Genomic DNA, 22,478 nt, shown 5'->3' with positions numbered 1-22,478 from the left:
TTCAATATTACAAAGATTTTGATCAATAATAGATTATTGAACCATTAATAATAGATTGTTAAAAGTGAAAGAAAATAATATTAGTTCTTATCAAATACAATAGCTTTCCTAATCCTTGGTCCACTAAATCTCAAAAAAACTTTTTTCCTCTTAAAAATCCATCCCCAATAATTAACAAACAAATTAATTTTTTTGTTTTTATATAAAATACTATCATATAATGGTTGAAATGAATTAAATTTAAATCTTTTTTACATTTTTTTTTTTTTGGTTTTACAATATAATTAAATACATTTTTTTTTTTTTCAGTTCCAGCATATTTTAAGACCCATCATATAAGTTACTGTGGAATATCTGGTGAGTCCATCAGACTTATTTGTGAAGCTGAAGGAGATTCTCCTATTCACATTTCCTGGAGTGAGGCTCCACGTCAAAATCTTCCAATACCACAAATAAGATATAGAGAAAATGGAGTTTCTTCTGAAATTTTACTTGAAAAATTGACGAAGTATGATTCTGGGAAATATTATTGTGTTGCCAGAAATGACTTTGGTTATGACACTAAGATAATACAACTAATTATTGCTGGTAATGCTTTTTCTTCTTCCTAGTTTTTTTTTGTTTTTTTTTTCATTTTGTACAAGGATTTGTGCATTTATAACTCACTGTATTTTGGTCATTAGTGACTGAAATTATCAATACTATGACTGTCCATTTTAAAATAGAGATATAACTGAATAAAATGAGTTGTTACTCAGCTAATTTTCTAATCTATGAAGATCTTGAATCTTTCATAGAGTTGTTGGGCCTAATGTTTCTTTATTTTTTTGCATGTGACCAAAATAATTATCATTTAGTTTTACTTGTGCCAAATAGTTCAATCGACGACAAGTCTTTTATTTATTTATTATCCCATTTAACCCGTGTCATTCTAGAGATGTGTTTATACATCATAATGTTTAAATATTTTTCAGTATAATACTAAGAGATTTTTTTCTTATTCTTGGTTTCAATTAATGTTTTGGGCCTAACTTTAGCATATAAAATTCTAAAAATAGTCAATAATAGGTTAAGTAATTGTTTTGTTAGTTTGGAAACCTAATAAATTTTTAATCCACAAACAAAATCTTGGATCGAAATGGATTAATTTTCATTAAATAGAAGCAGTAATATTATGAAATCAATAAACATACATTTAACCTCAAGGTTACAGAATAATACACTGAGGATGAAATAGCCTATCACCTCGTCTATTGATGTGACCGATTTGCCGGCTTGAGGTTTGCACTGTTTGGTATGATAGACCCAAAACAGTGCGAATTGATCAAGCCATTAACTTTAAGGAGATTCTTATAATCTACTAATCTTAAGCTATAAACAGCTCATAATGATAATGGCACATAATAGGCTGCGGTACATTAAGCCAATTGATAAAAAATAAATGGCAGCTAAGTAGACAATAGGGAATAGCACCAGCCAATCTAATCTGAAAAAAATATGTTATGTAAATTATTGATTTATCCAACACTGAAAAAAAACTTCTTAGTTGGAGTCACCCAGCTTAATTTAAGACATAAGATAGCTGCCAAGGTCGACCCATGGTTAATATAACAGAATGAATAATTATCTTTCATGTATATATACGAAGTAACTTTACTGTTGTTGTAGAAGCACCCGACGTTCCTAAGCATTTAGAGGTCTTTGAAATAGGAAGTAGATGGGCTAATGTTCACTGGGAGCATCCAGATGATTCAGGAAGTATCGTAAAGAATTATATACTGCAGTTTAGAGAAAAGCATCTACACAGTCAGTGGAATAATTTAACAATTAATGGTGAAATGAAGAGTACAAGATTGGGGACTTTGTTACCAAACACTTTATATGAAATCAGAATAATGGGAACTAACAAAGTTGGCACTGGTGAAGCAAGTGACATTATCACTTTTTCTACTCTTCAAGAAGGTAAAAAGAAACTATTTGCAAAACTAATATTACTCTATGTGGTTATGAAATGTTGAGAAATTACCATAAATTATCTCTGTCTACCTAAATATATGTTTTCACACTAATAAGATTATTCCAATAGATATCAGAAAGCTATATCCACAAAATTGTAAAACAATAGCCGAAATAATACTTAAAAGGTTTGTTTAATAGCTATGCATATTATATCACTGAGCCAATTGTGTCTCTGGCTTCTTAATTTAATATTAACATTTCTGTGTTTATAATTAAGCTTTGTTAGAACATTAATATTTGATTTCATCTCTTTGAATTCTAAAGTAGAATTCAGCCGCTAAAGCACTCAAATAATAATTCTCTAAAAATGATAATTTAATAAATGTGAGAATGAAATATCGTTATTAAAGTACCATAAAGTTATTATTGGAGTACATAATTACAACTAAAACATTTAGTTATTTTATTAACTAATAATATTTTTTAGCACCAAACTCAGCTCCTGAAGATGTTATAGTTGAAGCTATTAGCCCTGGAACTTTACTTGTCAAATGGAAGGTAAGAATAATTGCAGAGAAAAATGATTTTTTTGGATTAAATGATACATACCAGTTATGTAAATATGAAACTGGAATATTTGTTTAGAAAATACACATTTATTGTGTGGATATGAAAAACAACATTTTATTCAAAGTTAAATTGCCGAATTAATTGAAATTAGTTAAACCAAGCAACATTGGAACAATGGCTAAAAAATTTGAAATTGGCGTAAAATCCACCTCTCCCACCCTAGGAGGTAGCCTTACTTATCTTACCTTTAAAACATTTACTTATAGCAGTAGTTTATGTATTGGTATATGTAAAATATTAGTTTATATACCACATGTCACAAACTCTCAAGGAGATCATAAAACCTAAAATAATGGAAGGAAAGGCTTGCCTTCCCTTTCTGCCTCCTAAAACCCAGAATTAGACCCAATCTTATCTTCCCTTTAAAACATTTACTAATAACCAGTATAGGAATCTTCGAACAAATAATTAGTTAAATTGAACAGCATTGAAAAAGTGGCTAAAATTGGAAAACGTGTGATGGACATTGGATGGATCCAATGGAAATTGGAATCCTGCCCACAAATCATAGTTTCCAGACTCAAAATTCAACAAGTTCAGTGCAATTAAAAACTATGTTGTTTTATGAAATTTGTATTGCTGTGAGTTGAAATCTTTATCTGATGTCAAAACAAGAACAAGAAAATAGCGCAATTTGATAGTCACTGTATTGACAGTTAGCACCATCTATGGTTGAATTCCAGTTTCATATTTACAAATCTGGTACATACATAAATACACAATAATATTAACAATAAACTTGACATAAAACTTACTTTTGAAAAGCGTAACCTTCTGTTACACTCCATGTTCATTACTGAACCTGTGAATCCTCCAGGTGCCTTGATCAAATGGCCAAACTTTCCAACATTTACTGTTACAGTTACTAAAGGGGTTAGTTTACTTTTTTATCATGGGACTCAGTATGTTAAGTACACTTCAACAAGTTTTATCACATTCCTCTGATACAATCTAAGTGATTCTCTTAGGAGGGTTTTTTTATTTGAAATATTAGGTTTAGGACAAAGCACCATATAAATTCCTTTAATTCTTAAAAAAATAATGATTATCAATTCTTCCTGAATATTTTATTAATTATATCTATATTTTATGTGATCTTGGTCTTCTTTACTATATATTTGCTCTTGAAATGCTTTAGTAGGCTGTGATAACATCTTTGGCAGCTTCCATCTTTATTTTAGTATATTTGGTGGTTTTATTTCTGGCTTTTATCTCTGATCAGAGGAATAGATAACTGTTTACTCACTAAAATTAATATGATCAGAGCATAATTAGGAGATTTTGTTACTAAAATATTCACCAGAACTAAGTATTTTATCCTTTATACATGTAAGACCACACCGCTTTAAGAGTCTGTGTTGGATCTTGCTTTCATACTTATACCACTATACAGTTTGATAATTATTATATGAAATTTATCGATTACAGTGAGCAATTAGTATTGAATTACTGTCTTGTCAATTTTGTTCTAGTCATCCAGAAGTGATTTTGAAGCTAAAGATATCATAGGTTACCAGATTTTTTATAATGAAATTTCAACTAACCAAAAGTATGTGAAAACAATCTGGGGTCTTCAACACTCAGCAAAAATTACAAATTTAAAACATTTTAACAAATATGAAATATTTGTCAGAGCGTTTAATCATGTTGGTCATGGACCACATTCTATGACCATTGTTACATCCACTATGGAAGGAGGTAATAATCTTGTTTTACAATGAATTTTATAATTAATTTTGAATTTTTAGTCTTTAGGTCTGAATAAATTTATTTTTAGTTTTTAAACTTATAGATCAACCTAGTTACTGTCGAAAATAAAAAACAAAATAAACTGTTAGAGAAATTTATAATTCTTAATAACAATGCATTTGAGATTTATATTTTTAATTAACAAAAAAATTTGAAACAGCCATCAGAAAATTAAAATCGTTTAAAACTACCGAAATTTATTATATTCCTTATAAACTTATCCACACATCTTTTCAGCAGTAATAGTTGAAATTCAATGTAATTTAGAGGGAAAAAAGTAAGAAAATAAAAGGGAAAAGTAAGAAATGCATGGATAATGGAAAGAATCTATACTTACTCTAATTCACAAAATGGGGATTATTGTGATTAATTGTAATATCTATTCAGGAATCTCATTCCTCCAAAGGATTCTAACTAGCTGGATTATAGAATGTACAGAAGAAATAATTTGAGACTACCAATTTTTTTTTCAAACAGTAATCAATCAATTACTGCCGACTAGCAATCCTCCAGGAAGTATTAATGAAAAAGTAAGATACAAATGTTCATCTGCTTTATAGTTTCAAAAAAGCTCATGATTCTGTTAACCCTCAGAAGTTTTATCCTTTTTTGATAAAACAAAAAATCAGGCAATTTAGTAGAAATGTGCTTGTTTCAAACATTTAATAGAGTCTTAAGTAATTTTTATTCTGAGGTTTAGTTCAAATTTAAAACAAGGTAGCCCCTTTTCCCAGTTTTATTTTATATAGCACTGGAACCTGTCATTAGAAAAATAATTTGTTCCAGAAGACAAACTTGTGGCAGTTACATTTTCACACTTAGGTATACTGATGTGATTCATTGGTACAGTTTTAAAGCTATTAAGATTAAATAAAGTGCTTATAGAAACTGGTAATTAGTTAGCCTCTTAACTCTAAAAAAAAGGGGGGTTAAAAAATATAAATGATCGGTTAAATAGGTTAGAGTAGGGATGGCTTTGATGATATACATAAAGAAGGGGATACAGAGAGAAGTTTTAAGAAGCTCAACTACTCAATATTTAAAATGAAAATGGTATATAATATCTTAAATAATTTTTAAAAGAAAAAAGAGAATGGTTAAAGACAGGCATTTGTTGTTAATTATTTAACAATAATTATTCAATTCTAATCAATAATTGTTAGCAACACTCAAGAAACCTGAAATGAAGAGTTTAGAAGACTAATATACTCCTTATTTCTTACGGGAAAATCAATGATTTGAAATTTTTTTAAAAATAAGTGGTGTTATGGCAGGTAGGGGTTAAAAAGGAACTTTACTAGCCCAATAGTGTAAGGTGAAGAAAAGAATTATATAATCAAATTTTGTTATTGGTGCATTTGAAGTAAAAAATATAAATAAACTGTAAGACAAAAATATTGAACCATATAGACTAGAAAAAAATCGTACTTCTAAGAATACAAAATAAAATTATTTTAAAAAACAAAAAAATATTGTTTTTTGTCTTTGCGACTTTATTAATATTATCTATTTGGACTGAGCAGTATGCTCTGTAGATTAGAAACTCAACATGGTTAAGTAGTCACTTTAACTTTTATGAGCTCCTCTCCACTTAAAATATTTGGCCTGAAGAATGCTAATTTGAATGGATAATTCAGACAGGGTCACTACAGAATACTGTCATACTACAACAATTGAAATTGGTAAAAATTTTTGAGCATTATAAAAGACAGTAATTACCGCTGAACCAATGAGTGAACTTCTGTGTGATAGATCAGGATGTTGATCGAAGTAGCGTGAGCAATCACTAGACCTAGTGATATTACAGACTTGGGTTTAGATGGAATTCAGTGGAGGGAGGTATGTAGTCAATAGTTGTTGGTGGTATCACTATTCAACCCTTGAGTTCTTATTAATATTATTACTATAAAGTATTTTTTATTACTTAAGATTTTTAATTATTTTTTGTGCTATTCAGAAACACAACCAGTATATGTGAGTAAGAAAGAAGAATAATAAAAAAAGCTTAACAGCCTGAAGTTTTCATGCCAATTTCACTAATTGCTGTCTATAAGCATCTATCCAGTGATGCACACCCAAACCCAATTTTACGAGATCAGTCTTGATACAATCCTCCTATCTATGTTTCCATCTACCTCTACAACATTTACTTGTTGGTTCAATGTATATTAACATTTTATGAGCATTATACTTCATGGATGTTGTTCGATCAGTTCGGCATAGAGTAGCCTTATAAATTCTCTGGTTAACTCATCCTTCTTAAGTCTAAATATTTTACATAATACTTTGTTTTCAATAACCTTAAGGTTCTGTTCCTCCCATAATGCAAGAGGCAATGTTTCACATCTGTATTGTACAGTAAAAAGGAAAATAGTTTTATAAATTCTAATTTTTAAGTTTTTTTACAGAAGGCACAAACTAAGCAATTTCAAAATTGAAAAATAACAAGTATCTACCACCACCTTTAATCTTGCCTTTATTTCTTCATCAATTTAGTGACCCTAAATACTTAAACTTCTCTACTTGTTCATATGAATTTCCTCCAATATATATATATAAATATATATATATATTTGTCACAATGCATATATATATATATATATATATGTGCAATATATATATATATATATATATATATTGCTTTTTCTGCTGCTAACCATATATTTTGTTTTATCTGTATTTACTTCGAGACCTATTTCCTTCCTTCCTTTTGTCAACCTAGTTGTATTTAGTTTTATAGTTTCCTCATCTCCAGAAAGAAAGAAGAAGTTACATCAAACTTTTTTATTTAATTGCTTTCATTTAATTTCATATCATACATTTTTTACTCAGTATAATTATTTGTTACAGTTGTATAATACAGTCATGATCTTAAATAAAAAAATATCTATATATTCCTTAATGGAATGACCTCTTGCCCAACAGTATCCTTTAATAATACCCCACTTATTCCTGTCGAACAGATCCGTTACTTAGGACTACATCTCGTCAAACAACTGACATGAAATTCTCATACAAGACTGAAAAGACAGGAAACTGCTCGTCGATTTTGACTATTACAACATTTACTAGACAAACTGTTTAAATTGCCAATCCATTACAAAAGACTGATCTACATGACTATTATAAGGCCTATCTGGACATACGGAGTTGAGTTTTGGGGCTCCACTAAACCATCAAATTCCTCCCGAATCCAATCCTTACAGTCCAAAATCCTTCGTAAAATCCTTAACGCTCCTTACTTTGTCACAAATCAAGTCACCCATCATAAGCTCAATGTACTATATGTTGCCGATTTGGCCAAAACCAGATACCATTCCTTCCATGGAAAACTTCCCAAACACCCAAATCCCCTTGTTTCTAACCTGGCTTCTCCTTCATTACCTAATAATCCTCCTAGGCATCTGAAAAGAAGATGGCCTCGGGATCTTCTCTTTTAGAAATGTTATTGGAGTTCTATCAATGGGTAGATTCTCCACATGTTTGTATCATGTCACTATCACACCTACAGCAAATTTACTTGTTGTATATATGTTATACAGTTGTAAATGTAAATGAAAGTGGTCTAAGTCACTTTTCATTCAAAATTTTTAACCATCACAATAATTCCTCTTTCTATATATTTCATATATAGATAAGTGAAGGTAAAAAAAAATTGTATTTTAATTTTAAAAGAAACTCAATCTTTATTTTAAAATTACTCTTTCACTTTTTTACTTTAGAACACATTAAAGCATTAAAAGTAAAACAACCCATTGTATAATGCATGTTTAAAAAAATATATGAATGGATAAATTTATTTTTATATTTATGTTTGGAATAAAGAAATGATAATTGTAACGGAAAACCTGTAATATGAAAAAAATAAATGTATTTTTATTTTTTATCAAATGAAATTTAATTTATATTATTTCAGTGCCAAGTTCATCACCAAAAGATTTCAAGTGTGTAAGTACTTCTTCTGAAAGTATCAGATTAACGTGGGAACCACCTCCAATTGAGTTTCAGAATGGTGTCATTCTAGGTTACAAAATATTTTACAAAAAAATTATTTGGAAATATCATACTTTTGGTAAGTATTATATTTGAATTATATTAAAAGTAATAAATATGAATTATAATGTTCTATAAATAAGTAATGATGGTTGATTTACAAATTGAGATAACTTACAAAGAAAATTATCCAAAGTAAGAAGAGGAATAAAATGAAAAGAATATAAACATTTTAAGATGCCAAAATGAAATCAGAAAGTATATTATGTTCCTTTGCCCGTTCACATATTATAAATATGTGAATGTGCAAAGAAATATCTTTAAGCAGAAGCATAGACTGTACGATATGTGACACATTTTTTTGCCAGAATGCATGATATTCAAACTGAAGTTTCAAAAGAAGGTAGTGATTCCTAAGTTTATAAGAATCATGATTTTATTTCTCTCATCTTTAAGGCTAAGAAAATCCCAAATTAATGCCTGAAAGCAATAATTGTTCCAATCTACAAAAACAAAGGATGAAGGTGATGCCAGAGACTGTGGAAATATAGAAGAAATAAGTATTCTTTGCAAGCTCATCAAACTCACTATATATGTAATGTGAAACATAATCAATAGTGTCAAAATCAATGAGAAGTTCATTCACATATTATAAATTAACCCTTGCTCCTTGAGATTTTAACCAGTTTTAAATATCTTGGGAGCCAAATTAATAAACAAGGAGGAGGAAATTAAAGCTCAAATTTTTTATTGCCAATAAACCATCACACTTACTCACATGTTACACCCTTAAGCATCATACTTACTCACACATTAGGTCCTTAAACATCATATCTTTTATACCACAAAATTATTGAGCAGTGCTATAAATATTTTTAAAATGTATATAGTTTTTTTATGTTTAATATTTATCTCGAGTGTTTCTTTTTTATTTATTTATTTTTTTTTTGTGAAAACTATTTTTTTCCAAGATATAATAGGGCTGTTGCATAGGCTGTGCCATATGTACCAGTGCCCGTTCTGACCACTATTAAATGTATGAACTTGCTGGCAGTCACTGGTGTACATGGTACACCACAACTGTTTAGATGAGTTTTACAATGCCCATTAATTTTTGTTAATAATAAATAAAACATTTTAAACTTTTTTATTCTTTACTTCTGATGTGTTTTAATAGTAATTAGATCTTTTATATTTTTAGAGATATCTGTGAGTTTTATTTTACTGAAATAGATTGAAACTAAAGTCTTCTCTAAAATTATTTTCAATAAATTATAATAAACAATATCCATTAAGTCTCAACTTGTTTATTTTCTTATTATTCCACTCCTACATTTCTTATTATTCACTCCTGACTTGATTATTTAACATAACTTATAGTAATTTGTATGACAAATTTAAGGCCTAGAATATTGATCAATTATTATTTGTAACTTTAGACTATCAATATAAAAAATTAATGGTTTTTGTCTAAAATAATCATGAAATAACTATAATGAAATGAATGATCGCGATTTGTGATCATTATTAAGTTAATTGACTTTTAATTGTTATAGGAGTACCAGGTGAAACAAAAGTGAAGAAAAGTACTGGAATGGAAATGAGCATCCATGGGCTTAATCCATATTCAAATTATAGTTTCAAAGTCCTTGGTTTCACGTCTAGTGGAGAAGGAGTTGAGTCTATCCCAATTTACTGTTTTACTAAAGAAGATGGTAACTAATCAAAATTGAATACTAAATAATAACAAATATTAATTTCTGAAGTAATAGGTATAGTAAAATACTTAAAAGAAATGGATTTCAATTTGTGCCTTTTAAAAAAATGTCTTAAATTTGAAAATCATTTCACTGAAAATGAATGTTTGGCTTATGCGTGTGGTTATATCATTTTCTTTGGGAACTAGTTGTTCAGAAGTTGAAGTATTTATGTTTATATAATTTTTTCTGTACTTAGATAATTGATTAATTAACTGTAACTCAATTGGTTTCGTGTACGTTGTTTCACGAAATGGTTAATTTCACAAGTAATAGAACATTGGGTCTTTCACAGGTATAGACTTAGATAGTCAATAATTGTTGAAGTCGATTTAAAGCATACAGTAAGATAGTAAAAGGTACCTGGAATAAAGTGATAATAGATTTTTGTTACTTTTATTCAAAATGTTGTAAATAGTTTCTATATGATTTAATAATAGATTAATAAAATATAGTACTTTCAAAATTTAAGCAATTTATATATTGACACTATGTTCTATGGGGTCACCTCAGTCAGGAGATCTGATTCATAAACTCTGTGGTCTACTGAGTCAGTGATAGTTCATGGAGGATCCAGGTCTGTTTTTTGTTTGACATTTTACTCTGTAACTCTTCAATTGACTTATTCCCAATGTCTTTGAAAGTGCTTCAATATTAGCTATGAACCTCTGACCAAGCCTCCCTTCTACCATCATAATCACCAAAAAGCAGTTTTATGGTCAGTCTATGAGGGCCCAAGTTATCTTTAACATAAAAGATTGTTATTTTGTTTCATTTTCTCAAAACACAAAACAGTAAGAAATGCTGTTAGTATCATGAAAGCATGTTTTATAATGAAAAATATTCCTCATTAAGTTATATTCTATTTTAAGTTAAAAGTTAAATATGTTTTTCAAAATTTTTCTGATGATATGATAAAAAGTATAAAATTTGGTTACTTCTAGTCTTGTTACTTGAGATTGATGAAGCATTAATGGATGGCCCATTAGAAATATTGATCACTTTCTGTAGCCATATTGTATGTCAATAAATGTTCATTTCTCAATCAACTCAATTAATGGATATATTTTATTTTCACAAAATACATTATTTCCACCTAGTATGAAGTGAAGGGTAAATTTATTTTTTTTTTTTTTTTATGATAATTTATGATTAAGTAAACCATGATTGTTAAAATATTATCTAAATCATTAATATTTACTTTCAAGAGATATATAAAAATCTAATGTAAACATTTGCAGATGTTTCACTTAATTAAAGTAGTCAATACGTTAGTTATTTAAAAATATTATCAAGTACAATGGTGACATAGCCACTGTTCCAACAGATAACACCAACCTCAAATCTCTCCTTTGCCAACACAGAGTTCACCATTTGTCAAATAACACCAATGTTGCTGGTTAAATCTCAAGATGAGGTATCAAATAGTTTTTCCTCAACTATCAACTGTCTAATTGTGTTCAGAAAAATGATACTTTCTCACAAAATGTGAAGTGATTGTTGTTCTGAAAACTACTATTTGCTTGATGATTGAGAGAAAAACTGTAGAATACCTCATCTCTATATTTAGCATGTGACATCAATGCAACCTGAATAGAAGGTGATGAAAACTGTAGTGTTGATGGATCAATGGTAGCACTACCTGTTTGGACAGTGGCAAATTATGTTGCCACATCACTATCACTTTTGGGTCACCAGTGTAGAAGGTGGAACAGGTTGTTTTAAAGTTAAAACAAAAATTCTGATTATTCATCTTTTTTAGAATACAATTCTACAGTATTACCTCCTATTAAACTGTACTATTGTTTTTGAATATTCGCCTATCTGACTAGGATCAAATTTCCATTCTCTGATTCTTCTGAGAAGGTTTTGTTATAGAATTAATTGGTTTTTTAATTTTTAATTTTACTTTATCTCTAGAGTTTCATCGCTTGATTTTCTTACTACGACAGAATATGAATTTATTGTAGGATTGAATCAGTTTGAGAACATTATATGAGTGATCCTCAAAAAAATAGCAATTTTGGTGTACAAATGGATATGAAATATAATTTGTTTTTATTATGTTTTTTCATCCCTATTTATAATGTCCATTAAAAAAAACTAACATTTCTTAAAATAAATAAACAAAAAAAATAAACTTTTTTGGAGCCTCATTTATCACTTCTAACAACTGTACTAAAATCAATTTTGGTTAAAACTTCTTTTCTGTAAACTCCATGTATATTTTTTTTTTTAAACCTTACAAAAAATAGGTCATGTTACAATCTTTAACATGTTTTTGGAAAAATTTAAGATTCCTTTAAAGTTCAGTAGCTAAGCTATTATTCGCCACTCTAAAATATTATAGTTTGGTCTCAGAAAAAGTGATTTGAGCTTTATTTTCTGAGGTATACTGTTCTTTGTGAGCCCAGGAAGCAATAGGAAAAATTGGGAAATTTTTGAAAATGAAATGAAATAAAAAAATAATTTTGTTCTTGGACAAATGTCCCCTAAGAATAAATTCATATTTATTCCCTATAGACACGCCGAAAGATGAGAAAGACAGGAGAGAGTGGTTGAGACCCTGCTTCTTTACTCCTGCGAGGGGCGGACTCACAAATACGTGAGTACTAGAGGTGCACCAAGCAATGAGGCTCGCTCTGATGATATTGTCAGCGAAAGACGTCAGCGGAGGATGGTGGAGCTTGACCATCCGCGATTACCTCGATCCTCTACTCTGCCTCCGTTGCCAAGACTACGGACACCCTGCTAAAATATGCACGAAGGACGTATCGTGCAGGTGGTGTCTTGGAACAGGGCACAAAGTCAAGGAGTCCCCAGAAAAGAATAAGGGTGCAGAAACTGTAAGGCCAAAGGCAGTGTAGGGAAATATCTCCGACATTGTGTGGTCAGCAGGGAATGCCTGGTACATCTGGAGATGATGGTCAAGCAGGCGAAGAAGACCTGGTATGTGTAAGCTGCACATCCTGCAGGTCAATATGGGCCGGAGACGAGTGGTCTTGGACGAATTGAGAACTCTCGCCCCAAGTGCTGACATCTTGGTGATTCAGGAGCCATGCTGTGGAAAGAATGTGGTCACAGGTTTTGGAACTACGTCGAGGGTGGTCAGTCTAGGCAGTGGCGAGAGGAGGCCTAGAGCAGCGATTGTTGTCTTTAACCCTGCCCTCGACGTTATGGAACTGAAGCAATTCACTACAGCAGATCAGGCGGTATGTTATGTCAGGTGGAGCAGAGTTGCCTTCGCTCTGGTTTCAGCATATATGCCGCCATGACAGGCGAATGTAAATATCAATCTAGAGGATAATATAGCTCCTGTGGAGGCTGTCGCGCTAAAGTATAAGAGTGCGATAGTCTGTTCCGACCCCAATTCGTGGAGTATGGCCTGGGGTTCAGTTTGTATAGACGCTAGAGGGAGGTTGGTAGAAGAATGCATGGCGAGGTGTCAGCTGGTTATTATGAACGAGCCTTCTGGTCCCACGTTTGTTGGAGCGTGGGGCCAGAGTTGGATAGGTGTGACACATGCCACGGCTCCCATAGCAAAGTGTATTCCAGACTGGACCCTACGATCAGACACAAGCTCCGACCACTGGGTCATACCCTTCAGTGTGGTGGAGGAGGAAGGTGGTGTCCCAGAAGTAGAAAAGGGCTTTGTGACCCGTTCGGCGAACTGGAGAGCGTTTTCGAGTGAATTGGAGGGAATACTGCGCAGTTAACGCAGTTAAAAAAAGAATACTACAGAGCCAAGTGTAGGTACCAGGAGTGCAGAAACGACGAGAGAAGACATGCATTCTGAGAAGAATCTAAGCATAGGTATAGGGTATACCGAAACGGAGTGCGTTGCCAGAAGAAGAAATCCTGGGACGAATTTATCGTAAAGGAATGGTAAGGATAAGGAAACGCCTAAATCCTATCGACCAATATGCCTCCTCCCAGTAGTTAGTAAGGTCCTGGAGCACATGATCATCCACAGCCTTAGACCAATCCTAAGTGCTGCAAGTCATCCACGGCAGTTTGGCTCGACCCGTGGCAAGGGAACTACGGATGCGCTGCTGAGAGTGTGTAGGGACGTGGAGGAGAGGGCGGAGAAATATGTCTTATTGATAATGTTTGATATCTCTTCTGCCTTCGACAGTGTTCGGTGGCTCATTGTACTCCAGCGGTTGCAAGAGCTCGACACCCCCAGTAATCTATTCGCCCTCGTAGGTAGTTACCTCAATAACAGGAGTGTCAGGATCAGGGATAACTACTATGAGAGAAAAATCGAAAGAGGATGTCCGCAGGGTTTGGTCCTAGGACCAGCTCATTGGAAGCTAGTATTCGATGAGTTGCTGGGGGAACTAAAGGACAAGGGGTTCCTTACGTAGACGACCTGGCAGTCATTGTGGCCAAGAACAGCAGATTCAGATTAAAGACAGAAGCGGAGAGGTGTGCTAGTCTCATAGGAGAGTGGTGCGTGAAGAGGAAGCTGAGTATGGCAGCAGCCAAGACTCAGGCCATACTCATAAGAGGCTCCATAGACAGTGCTCGTCCTATTACCCTGGATATCCAAGGAGAGAGGGTGAGACCGGGTGAGGAAATGACATATCTTGGTGTGAGGATAAGAAGAAGATTCGATGCCACTTCTCACCTGATGTATCTAAAGGACAGGGTGACCCTGTCACTCAATGGATTAAGCAGGATAGGGGGTGCATTTTGGGGCCTCAGACACCCTGCAATGATGACCATATATAAAGGTGTGATCTTGGGAATTCTGAGGTATGCATCCCCTGGGTGGAGCCGAAACCTCACGCAGACACAGAAGAGAAGACTGCCCACCATACAGAGACTGGCTCTGCTGAGGGTCACGAAGACAAACAGAACGGTGTCGCATGAGATGGTGCAGGTGCTGGCCGGAGTGATGCCCCTGGACCTCATCCTCAGGGAGGATGCCCTTAAATATGAAGTTAAGAGGCTGGGACTAGAAGCATTGCCAGAGGAGCTCTGAGAGAGGATCGGTGAGACTCCAAACTTATGGAAGAAAATATTGCGAGAGGACTCAATACAGGAGTGGAATGGACGGTAGGTAGCCAGCCAGAAGGGCGCTACTTTGAGAAAATTCTTCCCTACCTTCCTTTCTAGATTGAAGGCTAAATGGGTCCTCCCAGACTATTGGGTCTCTAAGATCCTAACAGGACACGGGGGGTTTCGGGGAAAGCTGCAGAGCTTTGGAAAGAACATCGACCCCCGATGCCCAATGTGCGGAGTTCCTGAAACAGCAGAACATGTAATAATAGATTGCTCTGTCATAGAAGGACACCGAGCCAGGCTGTCAAGAAAGACCGATTTACGCCCTCGCCAAGTCGGAATTTCCCTGGTTGATGGAAGAAGAGAATTATCCCTTCTTCAGGGAGCTCATTTACGGGTGGAAGGAGGTGGTGGGCCCCACTCATTTCACGATGGGAAGGGCTTGACCGCCCAACATCGGCGAGCCACCAGAAGATGAGGAAGCTGACCCTGACTGAGACCAGGAGGGCTGGACCAGGCTGGTAACTGCAGGAGGCATCCAGACAGATGCAGTGGACAAGGTGCAGCTCCATTAGTAAGGCACTAAACCTAGCGCTGGGCTGCACCACAGTAAAAAAATTTAATAATTAATAAAAGAATAAAAAAAAAAAAAATTGTGATCTTAGTGTGCAGTGGCATGCGCAAACCCCATTGCTCTACCCCACTGCACCCCATATGCCAGAAATGGCAAGTAGAGCTACTTTAACTTAGTATACCAACAGGAGACATGAGAGTGGATGCATGGGAAACCTGAAGAGAAATCTTGAGAAGCAATATGGTTCACTTACTTGAAATTTTGGCCCTGAAAATGAAACTTTTTTGAGAATCACCCATATACATATTGTTTCTGACATAACACCATATAATAAAGGAAGTCTCAAATTAAATGAAAAAAATAATTTTTTTCTCTTAAGACATATTCAGAGAAATGATTTTGTTTTTACAGTGCCGGGTTCTCCAGAACAAATAAAAGCTTTGGTTGTTACATCAGATAGCATTTTGATAGCTTGGAATCCTCCTATTCAAATGAATGGAATCATAACAAAATATAATGTTTACATATATCATGGAAGTAATGTAAGTATCATTAAGTTATTTAGTTATTTATAATCATACTTTTTATATATATATATATAAAAAAAAGAAGATATTTTATTAATTGTAAGTTTTTATTAACTATGTATGTTACCAAGAATATTGATCAAGATCACCTTCACAAACTAAATTTATTTTGACCAAGAAAATTAATTTTAGCATTTATTTCTCTTTAGTAAAAGGGTTACATCTCAGGGTATAGGGAGAGGCAGCAATGGTTCATTCCTATGAGTTCCTTGGTTTAGGACAGTGTCCATAGATCCTCACTTGAGTGAGTGAGGAGCAGTGTAGGCAAGAAATTTTACTGTTCAATTGAATAACGTTCTACTCACCTGAACACCAGAATCTCTAATGGTATTTTTGAGAGCTAAATCAAAGAGCAGTCAGGCTAGTTCATCTCCCTGCCTCAGTCCTTTCACAATGGAACCTTTATTTTATTACATTTATTTCATTTTGGAATAAAATTTTCATTTCAGCATGTACTCCACATTAGTACTAAAAATTAAAACCTTTAGCCAAGCATACAAGATGATAATTACTTAATATTTTAATAATAACTTAATTGATTTTTCTTAGAATGTTCAAAAAGAAGTAATCTATCGAAGTTCTGCATTAATGTTCGAATGGCGAAGACTGAAAGAGCATCATCACTATGACTTTTGGGTGACAGCATCAACTGAAATTGGTGAGGGATCTAAAAGTATGAAAGTAACTCAAACTCCCGAATCTCGTGGTACGTATTAACACACAAAGTTGTAGAAATAGTAAATAGCTGACCAAATCTTTCAAAGTTTCCTTAAACAATCTAAATAAAAATGCAAATAATTTCTGGGTTGAAATATTTAGTAATGAGTAGGTAATAGAAAAATGAAAATTAGTAATATATTATTGTAGTATTAAATGTAATAGTATAGTGTATAATTATTATGTATATAATTCTTATTATATAATAAGAAAGTATCATAAATAAGGAAGATATCTAATATGCACTGATGTTTCTGAGTTTCTCTTCCTGTTTCAGGGTCCCTAATTTCTTTATCTGCATACACTCAATATCTAACTTCTTAAGTCCATAATCATCCATAAATATAATTTTGTCAAAAATGTTATCGTTTTTAATGTATATTTACCCAGAAGTCCTAATTCATAAATTATGACTATAGTGTACATACACTATAGTGAAGCATCCTTCATAAAAATTTATATTGAAACAGACCTATGGTAATTCGAAACATACAAACCTGTTATTCAAAAATTTCAGAGTTCTGGAAGTTAATCAATTTTTTTTTTTTAGGTTTTATTTGGCTACAATAATGATTTAAATCATCATTTGATTTGCTTTGTGTATTATCTAGAACTTAGATTAACACTTATCTGTTGTGCTTTTGTTATTTTTCTTAAATAAGAATATTAAAGATTATTTTAGGAAATAAATTAGGACCATGTTTTTTTTTTGTTAGATTTATATATATATAAATATAAGTATATCAAATATATATATATAAACCAACCTGAACCAAAACAACCAACCTCAAGCTGCAGTCAACCAACCTCTAGCTGTAGGGAACCCACCTCCGGAAGAGATTTAGCCACTACCAGAAGTCTCTTTAGCACAAGCTCATGCCATGACACTACAATGAATTAAGGTCTGTACAGCAACCGCCCAGGACCCGAGGAAGCGATAGAAGTGAAGATGTTGGAGAATCTACTGGACAGGGAGGATGCAAAAACACTGAAAGCAGCAGTAGTCTGCCAAGTAAATAGAAGTATCTTAAATCTGATTCAGAGGGATGAAGAGACCCCCTAGAGGGTCATCAAAGAAAGATTAAAAAAAGCATTCAGAGGAGGACAGTGGACCCCAGAGGAGGACATATTCATGATGATCAGAGAAACGAAAAAACCGAGACAGTCTAGTGGGCAGTATGCCGCAGGACTGCTAGCACGCTATAACAGAATCGCAGATAAACTCAGCAAGATGATGGAGACAACCCAAGTACAGGGTCGGGTGCAATTCCTATCCATGGTACTGAAGATTCAGTTAGCAAAAGAACTGGGGAAGGAGGGAATGCCGAGAGACCACTCGTTTGTTGAATGTGCTCAAGATCTTATATAGACAAGCGCTAGGGAGGTGGAGGTCTGAATGGAAGTATAAGAGCCAGGGTGGATCCGGATAGAATATCAAAGTCCGAAAAACATGTCTAACCCTTGGAGAAGGAAAGAGCACAGAGATGGTAAGAGAGAGAGAGAGAGAGAAGTAACCTGGAAAATAGAGCCAATCGAAACCCAGATACAATGGTCGTTGGGAGGACCGCAAGTGTCATAGTTACGGGAAGGTTGGGCATCTAGTGGCACATTGCCCACAGACGAGATGCTTCGAATGTGGGGCAGAGGGATATAGCCCGACAGTGCCCCTATACGTACCGGCGGAGGGAACAGAATCAGCCTGAACCGGAAATCAACGCTAAGAGATTACGGAGGAGAAAAACCTCTCGAAGAACGAATGGATCCGCGAGTGAAGCCACGGAATTGTCTGAGACCTCGGTGACAATGAAGCTGGAGATTCTGATTGAGAGAACCGGAGAAAGAGACTACCAGATAATCATTGGTTGCGACCTTTTGGAAAAGGTGGGAGCAAAGATAAAAAATAGTGGGGGTCAGTGGGAAATGAAAATTGGAGTGAAGAGATACAGCTAACAGAAATTCGGGGATGACAGTAAAGCGAGAGTGGGCGTGATTAACCAGAGGGAGAGTTGGAAAGAGACAATACTGAACGAATAGGATGATATTTTTTTCAAAGAAGGGGAAGTACTGGGAGCTACAGGAAAAACAGTGCACGAAATCACATTGAAGCAGGATAGAGTGACATTGTGAAGGAGATGCGAATCACTTTGAAGACTTGAGCCAGGCACTTTGAAAACACATTAGGGAAGAAATAGAAAGTTTAAGGAAGCAAGGGATAATTGTAGACAGCACTTCACCCTATAACAGTCCATTGTGGGTAGTACGCAAGAAGAGTGCCCAGGCGAAAATGGTGAAAAGACCGGATAGTAATCAATTATCGTAAACTCAATGAGAATACGATGATACTTTCAGATAGGCTGGGTGGGGTAACAATTTTTAGCACTCTAGATCTGAAGGCGGGATATCACCAGATTAAGATGCACCCCAGAGATCAACACAAGACCGTGTTTACTTTTGAGAGGGGCCACTACGAGTTCACTCAGATGCCATTCGGCCTGAAAAATGCACCTATCGCATTCCAAAGGATAATGGATGAGTTTTTGAGGATTAAAGGTTAATCTTTAATTAAAGGAGGAATAAAGATTAATCTTTATTAATGCATGGATGACCTGTTAGTATTTAGAAAAACCGAGACTGAGCAATTGCAGCATTTGAAACAGGTTTCCCAATGTATAAGGGAGTTTGGGTTGAAGCTCTCCCTTGAAAAATGGTAAAAATGCCCTATCCCGAGATTTGAAGATATTCTAGATAGATTAGGCGGTGTGAAGATTTAAATGCACCCAAGGAATTAGCACAAAACTGCATTTACCTTTGAAAGAGGCCACTACAAATTCACCAGAATGCCATTTGGTCTGAAAAACGCACCTATAACATTCCAGAGACTTATGGACGAATTCTTGCGGGGTTTGGATGAAGCAGTGTTCAATAAATTAGAGAGTGGCCATGTGAAACACTTAAAGAGCGTGTTCTAGAGAATGAGGGAGTTGGGCCTCAAACTTTCCTGTGAAAATTCAGCGCTAGGGCAAGAGCAGATCAATTTTTTGGGGCATACCATCTCCCCGGAAGGTGAGACCGGGCATCCAGAAAGTGTCGGCTCTGCAAAGGATGGCGGTATCAACAGACGTGAAGGAGATTCGGCGATTACTAGGAGCGTTAAATTGCTATCGAAGGTTTGTTCCAGATATGGCAGAGTACCTTGTGCCCCTCAATAATTTTTTAAAGAAAGGAAGCACGATAGTAGTGACACCAAACATAGCCCACAACATCCGGAAATGCATTGAGCAACTTCAACGGGAACCAGTTCTTGCATTCCCCAACTTCGAGAAACAGTTCACGCAAATGAATATGCTCTACGAACGGTGTTGGCACAGGAGACTGAAGAGGGAGAGCATCCTGTAGCCTACGCCAGTCGACGTCTCACAGAAGCGAAAGCCAGATACAGTTCCTTAGAACGGGAACTTCTTGGAATTGTGTGGGGAGTGAAGCATTTCCGGCCCTATGTATTTGGAAGGCGTTTTAGGGTCCACACTGATCATAGACCGTTGCAATGGGTAGGAAAATTGAAGGAGTCATAAGCGCGTATCAACAGACGGAAGGAGATCCTCAACCTGTATAATATGGTCATCATGCCTGGTAAAAACAATGTTGTTGCAGACTGGCTCAATAATGGTCAATGCAATCAAGGATAATCAGGGAGAACCATCTGGACATACTAGACAGTTCTTGAGGGAGTAGACCCCGGAAGAACAACAATCAGGCACAGAAGAATTGGAAAACAGAGGAGAGACATCCGAAGAGGAAGGCATAACTGTGGAAAGACCAACCAAGATGGAAGAAATTGATGAAATCGTTAATGATAAACATCGCGAAATCATATGTAAAACCAAAATCATGGGACTACTGAAGATGGAGCATGGAAAATACGGCAACAGTAATATTGTGACTATATGGTCCCAGCCTAGTCTTCAATCATCAAATCTGTAGAGCAATAAAAGATGCATCGAAGGCCGGACAAACCCATTATCTATACGTAGGCAATGCAGTGCTGTGGGATAAAATTCGGCATCTTTGGCAGACAGAACATATTGAGGTCGACCAGTTGTTTTTAGGCTGTACAATGATGGCAGAAACTCTATGTGATGCGGAAGCCAAAAGGAAGTTACCCTCGCGTATCACCAGGAGAAGACCAACTGGAGAGGGCTAAACGAAACGCTGCAGGTATGAATCGCACAATTCAAGAAACTATTGGCAGTTGTGATGTATGCCTAACTGCGAAATATGACAGACACCCACCTCAAGCGATCCAGGAGGAAATGCCCAGTGCAGAAGCACCACTTAGTGATCTTCAAGCGGATTCGTTTACGTGGAAGGGATACGCGTGGGTCACAGTGATAGACGTATTTAACAAACTAGCTATGGCGTATCTAGTGAAAGAGAGGTCAGCAGAAGCAGTGTTAAAAGCCCTACACCCATGGTTCCAGTTTTACGGCATACCGGATAGAATCTCGTCAGACAGTGGAAGAGAGTTTGACAACGCAAGCGTCAGGGAAGAGATGAAAATAATGGAGGTGGTGTGGCACCCAAATACCCCAGGACATCCAAAGAGTGGAGGAGCTATAGCTCCACAGTACCCTCAGTGACCACCTGCGGTTTGAAGTGGGACATGAGCCGGACGAAGTGATGGAATGAGGGATCGCAACATACATTCATTCCATACACTCGATCACTGGGTTTTCTCCTTTCAAGATTATTTTTACCGAGACGTCGGAGGAATAACCTAGATACAGCGACTGAGGAGAATAATGTCGCCGTTAATTGTGTGGCAAGATATGAGCCAAAGTCAGGGACAAAATTGAGAAGGAGAAACGAAGAAGAGTTACATGACACAATCTCAGTGTTTGCGATCTAATGGGCAACCTTAAAATCGGGCCGGTGGTGTACCCGAAAGTGGGAACTAATAGGGGCAAAGAGCTGCAGAGCTACGAAGGCCCATTCAGAGTGGTCACGATTAGAGAACATAATTTGGTCACCATAGAAAGCTTAAAAGAACCGAAAAAAAGGAAGAACAGTTCACCTAAAACAATTAAAGCTTCCTGCAAAGGCAATATTGTAAAGTTTGCTTTGTTTTTCTATTATTTTTTCATTCTGTTCATTTTAGGGACTTAATAAGAACATATGAGTGAAATTTCAGTGATTCATGTGAAATTGTATTTTTTTTTTTGTTTTGTCTAATTTTTTTTTCAGGGAGTGCTGTTGTTTTGAATCCTATCTTTGTACTTTTATTATATTTGTATATTTTTTATTTTAATTGTATTTGTATATAAATTTTTTCCTTCCTATTTTCCTAATAGAGTTTACGAGGTTTGTTCATAAACTGGAGGGGGGGAGTTATTAACTGTTAGCTGACAGAGCTATAATATCAGCTGATCAAGTTGAGTTTACTTCTAGCATTTCATTTCGCACTCCTCTCTCTCCTATTATTTTTAGTTTTTATTACAGTAAAAGATA

General features: G+C 34.8%; 1 protein-coding gene across 2 annotated transcripts in view; it reads left to right on the top strand.

Annotated features, from left to right (window-relative positions):
* The window catches only part of LOC106678827 (cell adhesion molecule Dscam1), a 68,640-nt gene that overhangs the window by 13,947 nt on the left and 32,215 nt on the right, over positions 1–22,478 (top strand). For both annotated transcript variants that reach the window (XM_067053450.1, XM_067053449.1), the window contains exons 11-18: positions 310–588; positions 1,669–1,962; positions 2,447–2,517; positions 4,062–4,287; positions 8,255–8,410; positions 9,888–10,046; positions 16,081–16,211; positions 16,806–16,962. In XM_067053450.1, coding sequence (XP_066909551.1) covers positions 310–588; positions 1,669–1,962; positions 2,447–2,517; positions 4,062–4,287; positions 8,255–8,410; positions 9,888–10,046; positions 16,081–16,211; positions 16,806–16,962 — 1,473 coding nt within the window. The remainder of the gene's footprint in view (positions 1–309; positions 589–1,668; positions 1,963–2,446; positions 2,518–4,061; positions 4,288–8,254; positions 8,411–9,887; positions 10,047–16,080; positions 16,212–16,805; positions 16,963–22,478) is intronic.

Source organism: Halyomorpha halys, unplaced genomic scaffold (genome assembly GCF_000696795.3).
Source record: "Halyomorpha halys isolate HHAL.00 unplaced genomic scaffold, Hhal_1.1 Scaffold163.1, whole genome shotgun sequence".
Taxonomy (NCBI): Eukaryota; Metazoa; Arthropoda; class Insecta; order Hemiptera; family Pentatomidae; genus Halyomorpha; species Halyomorpha halys.
Note: the sequence above shows the minus strand (reverse complement) of the source record. Positions and strands in the feature narration are given on the sequence as shown.